General features: G+C 42.3%; 1 protein-coding gene across 2 annotated transcripts in view; it reads left to right on the top strand.

Moving 5' to 3' along the window:
- The window catches only part of CRTC3 (CREB regulated transcription coactivator 3), a 122,972-nt gene that overhangs the window by 62,109 nt on the left and 42,701 nt on the right, over window positions 1-18,162 (top strand). The window contains exons 4-5 of one of the 2 annotated variants that reach the window (XM_066592690.1): window positions 9,868-9,929; window positions 15,533-15,595. In XM_066592690.1, coding sequence (XP_066448787.1) covers window positions 9,868-9,929; window positions 15,533-15,595 — 125 coding nt within the window. The remainder of the gene's footprint in view (window positions 1-9,867; window positions 9,930-15,532; window positions 15,596-18,162) is intronic. The other variant, XM_066592691.1, reaches the window with a different exon arrangement.

Below are 18,162 nucleotides of genomic sequence, written 5' to 3'. Positions count from 1 at the left end.
CAGGTGTATTTGGCCATATTCGATACCACTAAAATGGTTGTGGGTATAGAGTTGGTCACCATCAAAAATTTATTTTCTAAAAAAACTACAAAAACTACCTTCCTAAAATTTTGTGGCAAGAAACCTCAATGTCTGGGCCATATTTTTTGGTAATTGGATAATTCATATCTCATAAACGACTGGGTGTAGAAGGATGTGCAAGGTGTCATTCGCTTCATAATATGTAAATTTAAACCTTTTTTTTCTTTCTAAAGGTGACTACCCACTACCATTTTTTTTTCTGCTGCGAATTCGCAGCGTTTTTTTCCTTCCAACTGTGTAATGGGACTTACTAATGTTAAAATCGCATTTAATTTAGCGGTAAATTGCGATTTTTTTTTTTTTTTTTTTTTTATTTATTTATTTATTTATTTATTTATTTATTTATTTATTTATTTATTTATTTATTTATTTTTATTTATTTATTTATTTTTATTTATTTTTTTTTTTTTGTATGTTGCAATTTGTAACATTAGCAAGTCCCACTGACAGTTGGAAGAAAAAAACGCAGCGAATTCGCAGCGAAAAAAAAAAACCTTAGTGGGTAGTCACTGTAACTGCAATACACTTTAGTTAACGTAAAATTGGAACAGAAATGTGAAAATTTTTTTTGGATCTTTGCCATATATATCCTCTATGCCTAATTAGAGATGAGCGAGCATACTCACTAATGCAATTGCCCTTAGCGAGTACCTGCCCGCTCGAGAGAAAAGGTTCGGCTGCCGGCGGGGGTGACAGGTGAGTTGTGGCAGTAAGCAGGAAGGGGAGAGGGGGAGAGAGAGATCTCCCCTTCGTTCCTCACCGCTCTCCCCCGCCGACGGCCGAACCTTTTCTCTCGAGCGGGCAGGTACTCGCTAAGGGCAATGCTCACTCCTCACAATGCCTAATAGTTTCTAAGATATGAATTATCAAAAATAATGGTTCTCCGTGACCTTTGGAAAATTTGCCCTCTTCCCCTTCCCCTGTATTTCTTGACCTCTTGTCATCTAATGTATAAACTAGTGTGCATTGAGCCGAAATACTTTCGCTATAGGGTTTGTTTTTTAAGTGGCGTGTTACAAATAATTGTGTACATAAGGAAGATGGCATCTATTGGATGGCAGCATTCCTACAAATCAATGCCCAACCCTTTATATAGGTCTTTAGAACAACAATTGAGATTTGAAAACAAAGCCAGAATCCATACACAGACAGCTGTTTCAGTTTTTTTTTGACCCCCATCAGTGTGCAGAAGGATTCTGGATTGGCTAACAAGAGGTAGATCAGGAGGGGTATCCTGCCTCCTTAATGCATGGCCTTATAAGTCTCCTGATACACTTTCCAAGTGCTCTCCTTAGGGAGAGCAGATACCCCTCCCAACCCATGTATAGGCCTTTCACTAGCCAAGCTAGGATCCTACTGCACATTGATGAGGGGCAAAAACTCAAACAGCTGTCTGTGTGTGGAATCTGGCTTGGCTTTCAATTCGCAATCCTTTTTCTAAAGACCTGTATAAAGGGTGGGAAATTGATTTGCAGGAATGCTGCCATCCAATAGGTGGCAGTGCAGAGGTATTGTTACATCTTCCTTATTTGCATATATTTACCAGAGGAGCATGCATGGCCTTATAAGTCTCCTCACTCACCTCCTAGGTGCTCTCCTTGAGGAGAGATGATACCCCTCCTGTCCTATGTTTTCACAAAGCCTGTCACTCTTTTTGAGGCTCCCTAAACAACCACCATTGCATTATACTGTAGTGGTTTATGGTTTGTTTGTTATGTTTATGGTTGAAGAATCATAAGGCTGGCTGTCCACGGGCAAGGTGTCATTGCGAGATCTGCAGCGATAAATCGCATGACACGCTTTCCACAGGATAACTATGGAAAGCGCAGCCTACTGCACATGAGCGGAAAATCATAGTGATTTTCCGCTCGCGTGATTAAAATCATGGCATGCTGCGATTCTTTTCGGGGAGCCTATCATTAATTTAGACTTCTCACGTAGATCTTTTAGCACTCCCACCCCCTCCTCCCTCCTCCCCCGTGGTGGAATATTGCTAGCGATATTCCATTTCGGATGTGGACAGGCGGCCTTAGGTTCAGTCACACGGGACAGTGGTGCACTCAACTCAGCTTCATCGTTGCACCACACATGCCAGGGAGTACAGCTGGTTGCACTATGTATGCCTGGGGAGGACAAAGCAATGGCAAATCCCGAAACACAGAGGCACCGCCCCACTGACTCTTCAACCATATTACATTTAAAGTTCATTTTGTACTTGGTGCCAAAACCGATAATTTATACAGAGACATCTCTATAAAGCTATTGCTGGGGATGTAATGCTGTTGTGGCGATTTAGGCCTCATGCCCACGGCCCTGTCAGACTCCGGCAGCGGAATATTGCTGCGGAGTCTGACACAGTGCCCCCCCCCCCCCCCCCATCCCCAAAGACTCCATACTCGCCTCCTCGTATCCACTACATGAGTCCCGTCTGGCGAGCCGGCACGTATACACAGTACAGCGCATGACCCATAATCGGGCGGTGACTCCTAATCGCGCAATACTTCCGCTGTGCTTACAGCGGAAGTATCGCATGACGGACAAATTCCATTGCCTACAATAGAAGCCGGCCGCGTGTTTTTCTGCGGCAGTTAGAACATGCTGCGACTTCTTTCATGCTGCGGAATTCCACTGTAGAATTCCGCAGCGTGAACATTGAGCTATTAGGTTCAATAAAAACTAAAAGCTGCGGCAGAAATTCATCTGTGTGCGTTGGCCCTTAAGAGCCTCCATTCAAGAGCCCAATTCCCCCTTCATAAAAGCTACCTAGACTGCATAATTGGGTATACAATGCAGGAAGGCACCATAAGCATTCATAGGCAGTAGAATAACTTTATCATCTGTCTGGGTGTCTTTCATGCAATGATTTAAAAAAATGGTTACACCAGGATGCATAGACTGTAGAAATGCAGTAACTGCATATGGCCGCCTTCACACTGACCTATTTGCATTGCGGAATCCAGGGCGGGCGTCCACCCCTGGCTTCCGCTGCAAATACCTGCCATAGCATCCTATTGAAAAGCGCTTTTTCCTGTACACAAGCGGAAATCAATTGAGATTTTCCACTCGAGTAGGAAAAATCGCAGCATGCTCTATTTTTGTGTGGTGTCAACAGAAATCCGTCTGACCCATGGCCCTTGCGCAATTAACATTGCGGAAAGGTCGCATGACCCGCGTCATCACCTTGTGAAGGTGTGGGAAAATCTTTACTGCGCATGTCCGACGGCGAGCTGTCTGGACCAACCGCAGTATATAAAAAGCCCGTTCATGTTGATGTAATGGCTTCACTAAAATCACGGTAGGAGGCGGGGGTGTGAATACTATGGGCTATCCAGTGCTTGTTGAAGATTTTCAGCAATTACAAAAGTAACAAATACCAAATTTACATTTGTAGAGGGATTGTCCTAAAATGTAGGTAGACTGATAATGCTCTAGTCGTGAATCCTTTGTGATTGGGCATGAATTTTCTTTCTCTCTTGTGATTTCTGAATTAAATGCAGATTTAACTGGTGGCAGTATTACCAACTGCATCTTTGGTTAATGCTAGAAATCAGTTGAACTGGAAGAAAAGATGTGCAAGGTTTACACAGGAAATCTGTGATAGGATCACTAGTAGAATGGCTCACCGGAAACCTTGTGTGACACATGTTCAGGATACACCATTATCCTGCAGAGTTTAACCCATAGGCTGACACAAGCTGTGTAGTTGCTCCATCATTTCACTGTTACATTCCATTGTTAGAGCCGACTCCACTTTCAAATTATGGAAGGGATAGACTTTGTAAGGTTGGGCAAAAATCCAGAATGGAGAAAGCTAGGAGGCAGACCACCAATACACCTAGGAATCCTGATGTTCGGGCCTGACGGTTCGCTAGGCCAAGAAAAATGTCAGATTGGCTACTGGAATGGTTTGTCTGGTTTTCAAAGTCTGTATTAATTTACCAATCCATGCCAGTGGCATTACATTCTTTTAAGACCATTTGGTAGTGTTTAGGGCAATCTAAATCATTTTTTCCCCTTTTTGTTTTAATCATTTTGTGTCCCCTTTAAATATTTAATTAGAGCATGGTTGCACAACCTGTGGCTTGGGGACCACATTCGGCCCACAATGCCTGTTTATTCAGCCCCCAACTATCTGTTTATAGACATGCATGTCTGTGTCTGATGGCTACTCATATATGTACTGCATGTCCTTATTCAAGAAGAGTGTTGTGGCGTGTAGTGCAGGCGTAGCAATGGGAAATAGTAATAGTCGCTGTGTGGCCATCTCTAGAACCCCCATAATTTGGCAGAAAGGGAGTCTCCTGACCACTATTTAAAAAGTTATCCTTGTGTCAGAATCTCCCACTGTTGAGGGAACAGGATGCATCCAACAGGTAGTAATCGGCTTCCTTGCCTAATTATGTTTTTAACCCTATTCCTCGGGTTATATTTTCCTTTTACTGTTGTATCATAATCTAAGCCTCTGGCTTGCCAAGCCAGAAACCTACCGCACACTGAGGGGCAAAGACCCTGAAACAGCTGTCTGTGTATGGTATTCTGGCTTGGCTTACAATTCCAAGTCATTGTTATAAGGCTTGTCTAAAGAGTCTGACATGGAAGGCAGCATCAAATAGGTGGCACTGCAGACGTATTGTTCCATCTCCAATTTGCATATTTCCCAGAGGAGCCTTATAAGTCTCCTTGCACCTTCTAAGTGCTCTCCCTAAGGAGAAACGGTACCCCTCCTGACCCAAGCCATGCCTAGACATGCGGTCAGGCTACCTGCTGTAGTCATAACAGGAAGGAGACTTTTAGGAAAAACAGTAGCTGTTACTGTAGTACAAGTTGTCCCTTGTGACCAGTACTGGAAAGTAATGAATTTGTAGTTGCCACTTAAAAGCAATTGCATAACCATTTGCTACTTGGCACATACTATTAATTAGTCTGTCACACTTTACCTTGCCTCTCAGTGTATAAAAAGATTATTCATGAAACCATAAGGCATAATGGCAGTATGTTCCAGCAGCCGCTCGGGTAAGTGGTACTTAGCTCTGCACAGCACTTTAAACCTGGCCATAAGCTAAGTTTTGGCATGGCTTGCACAGCTTTTATTTCTTCCCTGAGTTCTGCAGGGCTGTTTGTTTTCTAGAAGTGAAGAAATTGTGTGCATTGCTGCGCTCCAAATTCTTTTCCGTGCCTGAGAGGTGAAGCTTTGATGTGTATGTCAGCGGTAGCTGCCAGAATGCTGCATGTCGAACAGGTACAACCACCACAAAGGGACTGGGGAATGTCCACGCTCTAGGGGGAGGTAGTGACTTTTTTATTTTATTTTTTTTCTCCCTGCACTAACTCCTAAAACATGTTGGTCATGTTGGGTTTTCACTTTTGCATGGTTTACATTCACAAACTTTATATTCATATTCAATACCTATATGTAAGGCCTATCTCGAAAGTGTTCTGCAGCAAAACCGAGTTTGTCATTTGGCACGGGACATGTAAGTTATCTATAGTCTTACATTAGACTAGCAGCAAGTCCTGTGAATAGTCTGTATTTAGACTGATGCACAAATAATGCCGCCTCGAGACGAGCTCGGCTCTGCTACATGCGTAGCTCCAAGCAGGCTGGTGAGCTTTCCAGCTAGACATTGTAAAGCTCTGCAGAAATACTTCTTGCAATGTTCTTGGAGACAAAACACAATCTGCAGCCGGTGTTTTCATAGCAATGAGGGGGAGTGTATTTTTCTGAAAAGATGAAATATGGATTGCCAAAGACACTCCTTGTTTGTACAACTCCAGCCTAATCCCCGCATCACAGCTGGAGTCCTTGGAGGGAATGCACTCAGACTACAGTAAACTCTTCCTTCCTGTCTGTTTTACAATGTGTTTGTTGGTTCTTTGTATTTAACCTCTTCCTAGCTGGAAGGAGGCATTGCCCTAGTCAAAGGAGGCTATAAAAGTAGACATTTTTCTTTTACTCTATTGAGTATGAATTACTTGCCAGGTTCTTTTGACTTGTTTTGAGTTTTTTTTGTATTTTGAAACCATGTTTATAAAAACAAGTTTCTTAGTTGATCTTTTCAATAATAGTTTCTGTATATGTGTTTACCTTGAGGTAACTTAATATCTCATTTCACCACCTAAATTGCTACATTGTTGTGGCCACTAGCTTGGTAAATGGTTTAGGTTTGGGCATATTTGCCTAGGGGGCTGCTTTCTGCATTTTACCCCTCATATATAGTTTCTACAATACTGAATAAGCTATGCTAAACTGTGCCCCTTTTAAAAAAGAACTGCACAGCCTCCCTGTGACTCTTAAATTGATGGACTGTGGAGATAATCTGGAGATGAACTACTTTTACTTTGTCACAGTTTTTACAAATGTTTGTAGAGTAATATTTTTATCTAGGTTGAATGTCACTTTGTAGTTGAATCCATTGCTCGCATAGTTTTAATGCTTCTTTTGAACTCTAGCTATGCATTTTATATAGTTATAGATATCTTCAGAAGCAGGGTAAACAAGTACTTGCCTTTCTCTATAGGTGTTGATAAACTTTAGATATCTTTTGGCACATGTATTCAATTTTGGTTGTATCTGTAAGGCCTCATTTCATGGATTTCTATCATTGATTTTATCATTCTATCATTGATTTCAATGGGAAAAAACGGATCATTTAAATTCAGTTTGTCTGTTCCAAAAACGGAACAGAAACCCCTAAGCCCAAATGCGGATGTGAATCAGGTCTTGCCTATCTAATTATATATAGAGAATCGCATGGCCTACCAAAGACATAATGGTTACAGTAGTTATTCTTGCTGCAAGGTGCATGTGTTTTGTGGTAGTAGCTTAATTTTGAACTTTTTCTCTGTGGTGCTGCATTGTTAACCGGAATAGATTAGAAGGCTGATTATTGGTATCTCGTAGACAGCTCATATTTGGGTATGTGCTGAGGATATCCTTTTTACATTTTAAAATCTTGCATACATGTGCAAGTCTAATCTTAATAACTCTTTATTTAAATAGACATTTTAGGCTAAATTTGCCTTCAACCTAAACAATGTAACACACAACCATTTCCCTGAATAAAAGACCGCAACAGTGTTGTCCTGTCTTACAGCAATATATCCTAAACATATTGTTTTCTCCAATGCAGGCATCCTCATTTTCCTGCAAAAGGGGAAGTGCCTTCTTGGGATGGAATACAACCATTAGGTAATTGAACACAGACAGGATTTACTACCTGCTTCAGTTTCCTTTGCTTACATAAAATATAGCATGGCAGACCTTCTGCCAGGGCCTTTTAAACGTATACCAAAAACTCTGTGGAAGCTCCAATATCAGTCATATTGCTTGTTCTCCTACTTATAAAAATAATGGAGGATTTTCTTTTTTATGGCCGCCTGCAGACGAGCGGGTCGGATCCGGCAGCGAGAAATCTCGCCGCGCGATCCGACCCGAGCGCCTGCAGGGACGAGCGCGTACTCACCCGCGCCTGGCGGCCCCGGCTCTTTGATGTGCCGGCTGCCGCGCAGCCGGCGCATGCGCAGACCGGAGCCGGCGGCCAGGTGAGTGCGTGCTCCGCACAAAATTAGAACATGCCGCGGTTTGTTTGCCGCGCGAGATTTCGCGCGGCCAAACCGCGGCCGTCTGCATAGGAGTGCGTATTGTAATGCACTCCTATGCAGACTTTCAGCGGCGGAAATCCCGCGGGAAATCCCGCGGCGGGATTTCCGCTCGTCTGCAGGCGGCCTATCTTGGCACAAAATTTTAGTTGAATACAGAAAGAAAAATCTCAGTCTTTGAACTAAGTCATCAGTATAACGGTCCCTAACTTTTCAACAGCCCTAACCTTATGTGACAGCCAGTGCAATAACTAACAAAAGCATAGATAACTATCTTTACCTAAAATTATCTTTTTGTGCTGAGCTAGCCACTAGGCTCTCACTTTCTTCTAACTTGCTATCTACAGCTACACTCTAGTGTGGCTCTACCAGGGGAACACAGAAAGCAGGCCTGTGAGAGCTAGTGTGATCTGAGTATGGTGTCTCAAAATTGTTGTGTTGTAAGCTGTCAAGGAAGAGCTCTCCATGTGTTAGAGAAGATTCGTCGGTGTATTAGTTAGTGCTGGAGAGGCAAGGTATTTCTTTTGTTCATGCTCTGTTTTATTTTAATTTAACTGCAACCGTGCTAATAAAGCTGGCAAAGTGTCTGTTTGAAACCTACTTATAGGATGAAACTGAAAGGGAGGAGACACAAATTAGATATTAGAAAAAACTTTCTGACAGTGAGGGTGATCAATGAGTGGAACAGGTTACCACAGGAGGTGGTGAGTTCTCCTTCAATGGAAGTGTTCAAACAAAGACTGGACAGACCTCTGTCTGGGATGATTTAGTGATCCTGCACTGAGCAGGGGGTTGGACTCGATGACCCTGGAGGTCCCTTCCAACTCTACCATTCTATGATTCTCTGGCTGCTGACTCCATATTTTGGTGAAAGCTGACCCTGAGGTAATCCCCTCAAACATTGTTCAGTACCGATGTATAATGTCTTACATACAACTTCTCTGTAGTAGTGCTAGAGAAGGAGGATCCTCTTTTCTGTCCAGACCTCATAGCAGTCTTCACTCACCCTCTCAGAAGACTGAGAATTGGCTATAGAGCCTGCAGATGGGGAAGCTGGTGGAATAAATTCTGTATACAAGTCATAAATTGGCCAGAAATGCACCTCATGGACACATACAACAGCTTATTCTGAGACGTTGGGAACACTGTAAATGGAAAGCAATGCTAGTAATAGATTATTTTATTATTGTGTCATCAACATTAAATAAAAAGTACTTTTGGTGGGTCTCTGTTGAGGAAGATTGGCCCCTGCCGAAATGTGGTGAGAACTCCTACTCTAGAGTAATCCAATTTTTAGTAACAGAGGCTGTGCTGGTTATTTCAGTCTCTTAAATCTTTTCCTTGCATTGATTTCTGAGCGCCATGGATTTGTTTTACACATATTATGTCAGCTGGATAATCCCTCCATTGTGCACCAAGGCTCTACCACTTTAGTGCTGAACCAACTACTTCTGTTATTTAAATGGAAAGCACTGAAATGAGATAACAGATAACTGTAACAGCAGCGTTATAAATGTGGATGACGAAGCCACTTTCCCATCTGCTTTGGTTGCTTCTCTGATATGAAGGCGTTTTGTCTTAATAGCATGCAGCATGAAAGCCAGGCTCACCCATAGCCCTGATTGCTTAGTACGATAAGTGTACTGCACAAGGTCTTTCCCAGTTCCCCGGCTCTGATGTTACAAGGTTATACTCCTATTAAGTAGCCCACATGGCGCCAGATTTCCAGAGATGGGAAATTTTAGTTTGTAAATATCTATTACACTTGATAAGGTTGGTGGAGCTGCACATCTTACAGAGCGGCATTCTTCCTGTGCTGAGGATTGTTGGCTGTTAATGAGTTAAATTTAAGGGACCTGTTTGTTATCCCTTTAATCACTGGAAATCATTCAGGGCTCTTCATTTGTATTTTTCCAGATTACTACAATTCTGTCTTTTGTTCAGCCATGGTGCTTAGCGCAGATTTGGTTACAGGCAGTAATTCAAGATTAGCTCCCAGTAAATCAGTGCTCTAAATTCCTATTTCAGGCTCTATGTTCTGGAAGCCTTTGTAGACCTACAGGAGAAGCCTGGTTTGTATCTGAGGCCTTGTTCAAGATGCCAACCAAACCTTCGAGAATAGAACTATATTTTGTCATGTGAAATGTCTTCTTACTAGTCAACTGCTTTTCCTTTACTGTGAATCACTGTGACAGCTCTCCGTATGGATCGGTTTATCTTTCCCCTCCACCTGATAATAGCTGGAGAAGGTAAGCACCACAACATACCAAAAATGTATGCTTTTGGATCATTGTAAATAAATTGGATGGATTGATTAATTAATTGATGTCAATATCGCATATCACAGATTCCCTGAGCTAGTCGCTTCAGTTGGATTTACTAAACTGTCTCCAAAGATTCTGATTGGACAGCTCATGTGATAGATATAGTCAAATGATAACATTTTGGGTGCCTGCAGTCACCAACCCGAAAATTCTTTCCAGGATTACAATATTGATGGCCTGTCGTTAGAAAAACACATCAATTTCTGATTGGTGGGTTTCCAAGTCTTGGTAACCCACTGATCAGCGATTTGAAGAGGCTGCGGCGCTGCACACTGCTGCTTGTTTATATTCTTTCTCTTCAAGCTGTACATTTAGTATCTGCTGTGATGCATATTTCAGTCTCATAAATATTATAACCCTGGAAAACTTCTTTAAGCAGCCTGCAATGAATGTCCGCTGGCGGCTTTAGCCAGCCATTAGTTTTTTTATAACTTGACCCTATGCAGGTAATTTGGAATTCTGTTCCAGAGATAACGAACTCCGACCATAAGATATTAATGAGTTTATCAAAATGTTGTACTACAAACGGAATAATAAAAGTTGGACATTCAGTGTAAGAGGAACCCTGTTTCACAACAGTCTGAAGTTAGACTCGCTTCTTGGACTTCATTCATATTTGCGCTAGGGTTTCTGTTATTTGATGCCGTCATAGGACTCTGGATCCAGTACTTCACTGACTCAAATGGCGCCCAATGGACCCCATTGACTAATAATGGGTTTCTTTGGTTTTCCACCATGCCCCAGGGCACTTAATCGGACAAATAGTGCAGCATTTTGCACTATTTTGTCTAGGATTTTGTGCCTCATCTGTGGCAAAACCTGTGAATGTACAGAGATGTGAACAGAGCCTTATAGTTTCTTGATTGGCACTCTTGGTGGTCCTTTTTAGTGGGTGCGGATTTGCTAATTATTTAATATGAGGTGCATTCAAGTTCTAAGGTCTCCTAATTTTTTATTTATTTATTTTTTTAAAACTTCATACCCCAAAAAACTGAAAGTATTGTTACTTCTCAACATAATCTTCCTCTTGACCAATACATTTCTCGTAATGTTGATGCCATGACTGCGTGGCTGCTGTGGACACCTCTGTTAGTGGTCTGTTTTGCCACTATAAAAAATAACTGATGCAAGAGCGGCACAGCTGGAAAACATCCAACTATGGAGAGCATCCATCATCGTTGGAAAATGGCAGAAATTATTAGGTGTAAGGAACCACTTCAAAGTTGCTGTCATGACCCTGAATAAGGGTCGCCCCATGATCAGGAGCATTGTCTTAGTGGATTGATGGCACCTACCTGGAGAAAACTTTCCATATCTTCATGCAGAATGGTGTCCACAGATCATATAGAAATGCCAACTGTTGTGCAGGCAGTCTCTTCCACAGTCCGTCGGCGGTCCTCCATAACCATCTGCTCAATCATGTTGTTTGACATCATGATGTGTGGCCGAGGCTCCTCTGGTTCGTTCTCACGCGAAGTTCAGGCTTCTTAAAAATGTTGCACCAACGATCACACATTTTTCACATCCTTGACACCTTCGCGACATGTCTCGCTCAACTGATGTGTGGAATGACACCTATCGACATTCAAGTAAAGGAAAACAGATGATTATGTTCTGTTCTTGGAATGTGAATATCACCACTGAGATGGAAATCTCGCGGAATGTCCACAGTGGGACCGCACGTAAATTCCGTGAGATTTCCGCAGCAGAAAGGCTGCTTCAGAAGCCACACCTTTTGGCATGGGTTTGAAGTGGCTTCTCCGTCTGTATTCTGCTGCGGAAATCTCTCTCCATAGAGAAAAGAGAGCCTGCAGCAGAAACGGCAATACAATTAACATCTCCCGGATTTGAATTCCATGTCGCATGTCAGTTTCTGTTTGGCTTGTCAGCAGCATGTGAAGGAGCTTTTTGCAAATCTCGTCCACTTTGCTGCTTAGTCTCAGGTTTAAAAATGCCAGCGTAATTTCCGTGCGGAAAATCTGCTTGGAAATTCCACGGCAATTCCGCCCCGTGTGAACCCAGCCTAAGTATTAAAAACGCCTGTAACTCCAACTGCTGGGTTCTGTATAGTAGACAACGCTGCCATCTGTCTCACTCCTCCCCAAAGAATGTCCATGTCTTCTAAAATGTGTCCCATTCTTCTACCTGCTGCTATTCCTTAGCATAAAGTTAGGAGACCATATAACCTAAATGCACCTGGTATTCTGCCTTCAGCATATCTTAATTTAAAAGGTGGTATAAATTCTAAAATTAAACATTTGCAATGCTAGAAGTACTGAATGCAACTTGCATCGTTAGATGCAGTGTATATGAAGTGGAAAGGCAGATCTCTTCCACTGAGACAGTTATTACATCAGCATCTGAAATCGGAAACCTCTCCCTGCTTACACGTTCCTAGTTGAGCTAGCCCCAAGAAAACAGTGTGAAATTTGCCAAAGCTTAAATTTCAGGACATGAGTTTCAGAAACGGGACGTCATAGACTGGCATCAGTTCAGTCGGCCAATTTAAGTTCCCATCTGCAGAATGTTATTACCACTTGGTACATGTAGTACTGCCAGTTTAATTATTTGCCCCATTCATGCCAGCAGACATGTCAGTTGCTATATTGGAAAAATTATGTACAGAGTTATTGCTGTTGAAATAACTTTCTTTCCCCTACAGGATACATTGTTGTGTTTCTGTTATCTTATATATGTATATATTTGTATAGAATTCTGCATGCTTTTGTTTAGTTCTCGTTCCTTCTGTTCTCTGTCCGGTTTCCAGTCTACTAACTTCTGTCCTTTTTTTTCATTTTCTGACCCAATCTCACTGCATTGATTAAATAACCTGCAGTATCTGGAGCATCTTCCTACACATCAATATGTTGTGGACACGTATTTGTCATGTTCTTTGTATCCAGTTCTTGCATTTGATGTGTGGCTGTAGACATCTGTGTAAACTTATCTACAACATTGACTTTGGCCTGAGTTCATTCACTGACTTTATTCACAGTAAATCAAAATCATTCAGCAAGCTTGGAAAAGGACGCAGTATGAGCTGATGTATAGCAGAGAGGTGATTGCGGTTTGTTTTTGGCAGTGCAGAGTTAACTTTTATTTGCAGAGGAAAGGAATGGGGTCAGTGGGTGCAGTTCCTGAAAGTCTCTTACAGCCGGAGATTGTCTGAGCGCAGACATTTAGTCATTGTAGGGTCCTTGCCTTGGGTTTGAATCAGATTGCTTCATAGGCCTACAACAGAGGTGGCATGAAGCACCCTTCTGCTCTTACTTTCTGGTAGATTTGTGGTCTGTTTGAAAGATGTGTAGCTAGATTTATATACAGATGATGTCTTTTAGGTAAGTACAGTGTTGGCATTTCTCACTCAGTAGGCTATTTACAATGCTACACTTAGCATATGATGAGGATGGGTTAAAAAGGTAAATAAATGGGCAACCACATTTTTAATATTCCTTCTTCAACCTTCCCCTTCTTAAGCTGACCTGCAAGACGTTTCAGAGGAAGATCCAAGTAGCCATTTATTATGAAGTCAGCATGTTAGGAGTCATTGTGGTTGTATATTTGATGAAAGGAGTATAAAGGCCATGATGCATTAGAATGTAGTTGAATAAAGCTGCAGCAAATTTGGGCCAAGATCGCTAATACAGTTACAGTAGAGTTAGAACACTTTTACATGGGACAGCGGTTGGACGCTTAAGCATCCCACAGGCTTTCCAAAGATTATCAGTCCTGTGCTTTCACATAGGAGCGATGATCTCTTACTAAATGGAGGCAGAGCAGTCCGGAGATCTCTCCTGCTCCCCCCCCCCTCCATTCACAGTAAACAGGCAGTCGTTCATAGATGAGTGACTGCCTGTTGAAACAGGCCGACCCTTTCACTCACTGGCCCTGTGTGGTTCCAGGTTTACATGGGACGACGGTCGCTTGTAATCACTCTCTTTTTTTGAGCGATCACTTATCAGCCCTTGTAAAATCACCCTTATGATATCGTTACAACTCTTTTCTTTTAGACTCTCTTTCTAAGCTCTCAGCATTTTTCTGATTGCAATATTTAAGGAAGGTTACAGACCCTTTACAGGCGGTTGTAATACGGCTGCATTTTGGGGCATATATTACAGTTACAACAACCTTACCCCACATTGGTCTTTTTAACCAACTTCAGAAAACTGCATAAAGACCCCAGTTGCCCCCAACTTAAGCCTGGAAAGGCTTTTTGGAGAACATTTGGTTGCTGCACCTCCCCTCCCACGTCTTGTAATATAACGAATATATTACTACATGTAATTTTTAAAAACTTGGCCAAGTTTTTTGTACTTGGCCAATATCCGCAAGTATGATGCATGTTGTATTCTGCTTGCTGTGTGTTATTCTGCTGCGCTCATTAGGCGGGGGCATAAAGTTGGCCTTGATGCTAAGGATTGAGACAGAACAGGAGGAGATCTATACCCTGACCTGGCTGTGTTCGGTAAAAAGAAAGTCTTCCTGGCAAGCAAATGAACTCAATAAAATAATTTCCAGTGAGAGAGGTCAATAGTGCAGCTGGTCTCTGTGTCCCACGCTCTGGATCCCTGGTGTCGCTTGTTCCCATTGGCAACCACTTCATTGCCAAAGAACTTTCATGAGTGCAAAAAAAAAAAAAAAGCCTCAAAACACAGAAAGTTCTGCTCTCTTAACACTGTGAAGCCCAAAGCAACAACGTCTTATAAAGGATGCCCCTAGATGTCTGAGTATACAACCTGCTGCCAACTTTTTTTCCCCATTTTACTGAAACAATGAAAGTGACCACCAGCTGGGTCAGATAATGCCGCTCCTCCAAGCAGTTTCTTAACTAGTTCAGAGAAATGATATGAACTATTTGGGCAGTACATCAGCAACTTTTGAGAGTGCCCAGGTCTTCTCATTTATGGACCTGTGTGTTCCAATTCAAGTAGTGACCTCCAGTAAACCTCGCCGGCCGGCCACAGGATGTGATGTTCCATTAAGAGAAGCGTCTTGTTATTTTTCCTGGAATCTTTCAATGATTGTCGCTTTCCTTATTATTAATTGTCCCATGCCTTCTGAAGCTAGTGATCACTCCTAATGTAGCCTTTTAATTACTTTGCTTCCAACTCGTATATAATTAATTGTAGGTCTTCATTCCTCTGCTAACACTCCTTTCAATATGAAACCTGCTTCGCTAACTTCTGTCTTTAAGCGCTGGAAACCCTTGCAATGCAGTGCATTGGAAGACCTTCCAAGAAACGAACCTTTTTGTATTTTCAACATCTTTACATCTATCTTCATAATCAAATGCCACAATTCCCTATTTAACATGGTACCATTGCAGTTTTTCAGTTCACTCTTAATTTTTTTTTTTTTTTACTGTTTTTCCATTAACTACCTTTTTCCACCTCCTTAAGTGCAGTTTCGTTTTTCAAAGCACTATCAACATGGTACTACAGTGTGCACTATTTTTATATTGGGATTTTAACTGATATGAAATATTTGTTCCCCCCCCCCCCCTCCCCTTTTGACTTCTGTCTCTGAAGGCAGCATGCTACCTGGAGTGAAGAGAAACGGCCGGGATGTAGACTATTGTCTGCACTCAACAGGTGAACCATGTTATATATTAATAACTTCGGTGCACATTTCGCTTTCTTACAGAATTTTTTTCTTTTGTTTTTAGTTTTAAATCTATCTTTTATTTTTTCTTTTACTTTTCGGACATAAAAGAGGATTGTCACAAAAGCAATGTAACTTGCAATGAACTTCCTTGCAGTGTGAAATTCCAATGCCACAATACGTATGGGTTCATGTCTACCTCAACATTATTGACTGTTAGAATAAATCTTCAAGATCAAGAACTGAGTTCTCAAGAAATTGTTGCATGAAAAGGTATTAAAGTGGGCATGGACCGATGGTCCATGTAAAAAACAATCAAAGAAATCGCAGCGTGTCCTGTTCGGGTCTGTATAATGGACAGAAATAGGGCATGCAATTTGCATGGTCCACGTAGATCGGACAGCATGCACTCATCTCAATGTGGCTGGAAGTGAATTATCCATGAAAATGGAGTGATTTGGATTTTTTTCTGTCATTTGATAAAAGAAAATAATCTTTGCTTCATTTGGGCAAGATTTCCATGGGTTACATAATCACACTCCAGACTTCTGAAGCTGCATACGGGTTTGCTGTATTTAGCATGAACATCTTCATGCAGCACAAAGGGCTGATACCACGGCCAGGACAAGGGGTAGGCAGTCACTCAGGATGCCAGAGAGGGGAGTCCATCTATAGACTTCAAAAGCAAAAACGATGCTTTGAACACTAAACTTCAGGATTGGGTTTGGGTTCTTGGTAGAGATGAGTGAGCACGCTCGTTTAAGGCTGATGCTCAGTCGAGCATCGGTCTTGTCGAGTAACTGATTACTCGACCGAGCACCATGCAGGGGGGCGTCAGGAGGCGGAGGGGTAGCGGGGGGAGAGAGAGAGAGCTCTCTCTCCCCCCTCCGCATGGTGCTCGGTCGAGTAATCAGTTACTCGACAAGACCGATGCTCGATTGAGCATCAGTCTTAAACGAACGTGCTCGCTCATCTCTAGTTCTTGGCCATCAAAATAGCTTGTATCACTTCTGGCTGGTAGCAGTATTTACTTTGCAGAATAAGACAGTGTCTGAAACATGCCATATTTTTCTCACCTATTTTATACACCAAGGCTACAGTGCAAATTCTACAGTGTCTGCATGAAAAAGCACGCCGCATGTGCAATCCTACAGGCCTAAAGTAATTGTTGGACTAAAGATCTTTTTGTGTTCAGTTTCTTCTCATTAGCATTCAAATGTGAGATGTTACAGTGCCTCAGCAGCATCACCTGTTGAAAGGTAGAGTCCCTGCAAGCCAGTGTCCAACTTTTTAACAGGCCTTATAACATGGCTGTGATTGGTTCTTCGATCGCTGCTCAGCCAATCATTGCAGCGCTGGATAACCCAATCATACCCATCAAATTGGTTCTTTGACCGCTGCTCAGCCAATCAATGCAGCTCACAATAAACCAATCACAGCCATCGCTTCTTGGAGGCCGGTTTTATGAATCCTGTAACCAGGAAGTGATGAGGTATGAGCAGCCAAGGACTGCAAGAAGCGCGTTGGAGCTGTGGAGAGCAGTGGGAGGGTCCTGGAATGAGCCTGCTAGGTAAGCATAAAAAGATATCCCCTGAAAATAAGACATAGTGCCTCTTTTGGGACAACAATTAATATAAGGCAGGGTCTTATTTTTGGGGAAACACAGTAGTTCAGCCTGTTTCCATGCCCTTTGTTGATCCAGAGAAAGGCAAAAAAAACACATTGGCCAGAAGCTAATTTACCTTCATTTGGGGGGGGGGGGGGGGGGGGGGGTGGCAAATAAATCCTTTCTGACTCCATAATAGCAGTTAAAATAATCCCTGGATCAACATTTGAGATGAACAACCCTTCTGGTTATTTAATGTCTATTTCCTGTAACGTCGTAGCTCTGTAAAAAGACATCTAGTCCCCTTTTAAACTCGTCTATCAATTTTGCGATCACCACGTCCTCAGGCAGAGAGTTCCACAGTCTCACTGCTATTAAAGTAAAGAGCCCCCCTTCCGTATTGGTGGTGAAACCTGCTTTCTTCTAGACGTAGAGGATGCCCTCTTGTTACCGTCGCAGTCCTGGGTATAAACAGATCATGGGAGAGGTCCTTCTTTTGTCCCCTAATGTATTTATACATAGTTATTTTGCCACCCCTTAATGGTCTTTTTCCAGGGTAAATCTCAATTTTGGGTATTCCAGTCTTCCCATTCCATTAATTTAGTAGCCCTTCTTTGAAACCCTTCAAGCACTGCAATGTCTTTCCTGAGTATCGGTGTCCAGAACTGTACACAATATTCCATGTGGGGCCTGCCCAGTGCCTTATATAGTGGAAGAATAATATTCCTATCCCTCAACCCTATACCTCTTTTAATGCACCCCAAGACTTTATTTGCCTTTGCAGCAGCTGATTAGCATTGACTGCTCCAATTGAGTCTATGGTCAACTAGTACCCCCAGGTATTTTCCCATATCACTTTTCCCTAGCAGTACTCCATTTGGCATGTATTGGTGACATCCATTTCTCCTGCCCATGTGCATAACCTTACTTCTATTGCTGTTGAACTTCATT

This window comes from Eleutherodactylus coqui, chromosome 2 (assembly GCF_035609145.1).
Source record: "Eleutherodactylus coqui strain aEleCoq1 chromosome 2, aEleCoq1.hap1, whole genome shotgun sequence".
Taxonomy (NCBI): domain Eukaryota; kingdom Metazoa; phylum Chordata; class Amphibia; order Anura; family Eleutherodactylidae; genus Eleutherodactylus; species Eleutherodactylus coqui.
Note: the sequence above shows the minus strand (reverse complement) of the source record. Positions and strands in the feature narration are given on the sequence as shown.